General features: G+C 64.2%; 1 protein-coding gene across 1 annotated transcript; it reads right to left on the bottom strand.

Moving 5' to 3' along the window:
- Positions 1-25: 25 nt before the first annotated feature.
- On the bottom strand, positions 26-2,114 carry LOC104504100 (solute carrier family 2, facilitated glucose transporter member 9-like; the record flags this gene model as incomplete). Its single annotated transcript, XM_010160856.1, is given in 7 exon segments — positions 26-76; positions 360-470; positions 580-767; positions 1,112-1,244; positions 1,325-1,470; positions 1,738-1,862; positions 1,942-2,114. Coding segments are annotated over 7 exon segments (927 nt in total), but the record flags the coding sequence as incomplete, so codon positions are not given.
- Positions 2,115-2,424: the final 310 nt, after the last annotated feature.

The raw sequence follows: 2,424 nt of genomic DNA, 5'->3' as shown, positions 1-2,424 counted from the left end.
TTGGTTGGGGGGCAGATGGGGACACGTGGCTCTGCTAACGGAGTGACAATGAAAGCAGGAGCCAGAAGGAGACACTTAGCCCCCTCCATCACCTCCAACCTGCTCCTTGCCTGGCATCTCCCCCACAATCCCCTGCTAGCCATTTACCCCAAAATTCTCCCACCCCTCCTAGCTGTCACCCTACAGATTGAGCCCCTCTCACCCCATCTCCCCACCAAACCCTCTGCCCCCCAGCAAAGGGGCTGCGCTGTGGCACTGATGGCACTTGGGGTCTGTCCAGTCCCCCGCAGTGGTGCTGGGAGCTGGTGACAAGGCTCTGGCAGGGAAGGTCTGTGTCCATCTGTCCGTCCATCACTCACCCCGATCAGCCCAGCAACAACTTCGATGGCTCCGGTGCCCACGGTGGTGTAGGGGATCTGGGATACAGGGATTCCGGCGTTCTCGAAGATGGCGTTGGTGTAAAACCAGATCTGCCGAGGAGGGGGCTTGGCATGAGCCGGAGGGAGCGAGCCCTGGGGTAAAATTGGTTGCCAGGCCCAAGCTCAGAGCCAAGTCCTGTGGGGACCTGGCAGGGCTTACGGCATCGATCCCCGAGAGCTGCATGCCAGCGTTCACCACCACCACCGAGAGGGTTTGCCAGCGGACGGAGGGGTCCCGCAGCAGCTGCCCGACGGACACCATCTCCACAGAGGAGAGTGACCGCTGCTCCTCCTTCATCTCCTCGATCACATCCTGCACACTGGGTGTCCCCAGGAACCGGCGCAGCGCTGTGGGGAGAGCGGGGGTCACAGGCACACCTCTCCCCGTCACAGGGTGGGCGCTCCTGGGTATGGCACAGGGTAGGGACTTGGCTCTGCCCCAACTCGGCCTCCCCAGGGGACCTCGCTGACCCATGGGGCTGAGCATCCATTGGAACCAAAGAGAGACCTCACCCCATGGCGATGGGCTCCGTGGAAATGCTGTGGCACAACTGGGAGGGACCGTAAGGACTGTGGTGGGCTGTCAGGTCTGGGCGTGGAAGGGTGCCACGAGGACACACCTTGGTCTCGTGAGATCTTGGACCAGGGCCCAGCATTGCCCAGACCCCATCCCCCCCAGGACACCCCCTCACCCTTGGTGGCCCCACCGATGTCGTTCTTCTCTATGAGCAGGTACCGCGGGCTCTCGGGGAAGCAGTGCAGCAGCAGGAGCTGGAGGGAGGCAGGAACAACCACCACCGATAGGAAAAGGGGCCAGAACCTGTCCTGCGAGGAGTGGAAGAGGGACATGTCACCGGGAGGGCATGGTAGGGTCTGGCGTGCGTGGGCTGGGGTCCGGTGCTCACCTTGCCCAGCAGCTCCGGGAGGCCCAGCACCTGCGCGAAGAAAACCCCCAGGCAGATGAAGATGCTGGGCACGAGGCCCAGGAATCCCCGCAGGTTCTTGGGGGCGATTTCTCCCAGGTAGAGGGGCACCACGCTGAGACAGATACCTGTGGGGGGACACAGGGGGGAGCAGATGGGAGAGGCAGAGGGGAGAAGAGCGCCCAGCCAGACCCTTAGTGCATCTCCTCCCCGCCCAGCACCATCCACAGCGGGGACCCCATGGCCAGGGAGGTGGCCCTCTCTGCCCCACGGAGACCCCCCATGGCAGACTCTGTGGCCAGGGGGAATATGGAGTCTTCTCCAGCCCCCTGGGAATGGACTGTAGGGGACCAAGACGTGAGGCAGCACAGCCCCACAGCCCGGGCAGCACCTACCTGAGTGGACCCCCGTGATGGAGCGGCCGACGATCACCATCTCGGGGGACCCCAGCTCCCGGCTGAAGCCCATGAAGCCGCCGGCCAGGAGGACGAGGAGAGCGCTGCGGCTCAGGGCGCCTTTCCTAGCAGGGCACAAGCGGCAGGGGGTTTTTTTTCTCCACCCCCAGCCCTCGACCACCCTGTCCCGTGCCACCCCCTTACCTGCCGTACCACTCCACCAGCACCCCCACCAGCAAGGAGCCCACCAGCCCGCCCAGGGCGAAGACGGAGACGGTCAGGGAGTAGAGGAGGGTCAGGGGGCCCGGGGCCAGCCCGGGCCCATACCGCCGAGCCCACGTGGCGTTGTAGAAAGCCTTTATGTGCTGCGGGGCAGAGAGAGACACACAGGCACCAGATGGGTTGGGAGAATGGGGAAGACAAGGGAAGACAGGCCCCGTAGGGAAAACGCCACGGGTTTATCAGCACTGCAGGAGACACAGGGCAGGATGGGGATGACTGGGATGATCTGGCTGCTCAGCCAGCCTCAGCACCAGAGGGGTTAAAGGACAACTCTGAGATGCCACAGGCAGAGCTGGAGCAAGGAGGTGGTGAGCACCTTTCCCCAGGCCCTGCCTTCCAGAGGGGACCAGCTGGGGGGTCTGCGTGTCCCTCCCGTGCCATCCCTCTCCCCGGACTGCTCTCCTG

This window comes from Eurypyga helias, unplaced genomic scaffold, assembly GCF_000690775.1.
Source record: "Eurypyga helias isolate BGI_N326 unplaced genomic scaffold, ASM69077v1 scaffold35781, whole genome shotgun sequence".
Lineage (NCBI taxonomy): Eukaryota > Metazoa > Chordata > Aves > Eurypygiformes > Eurypygidae > Eurypyga > Eurypyga helias.
This window is presented reverse-complemented; position numbering and strand designations above follow the sequence as displayed.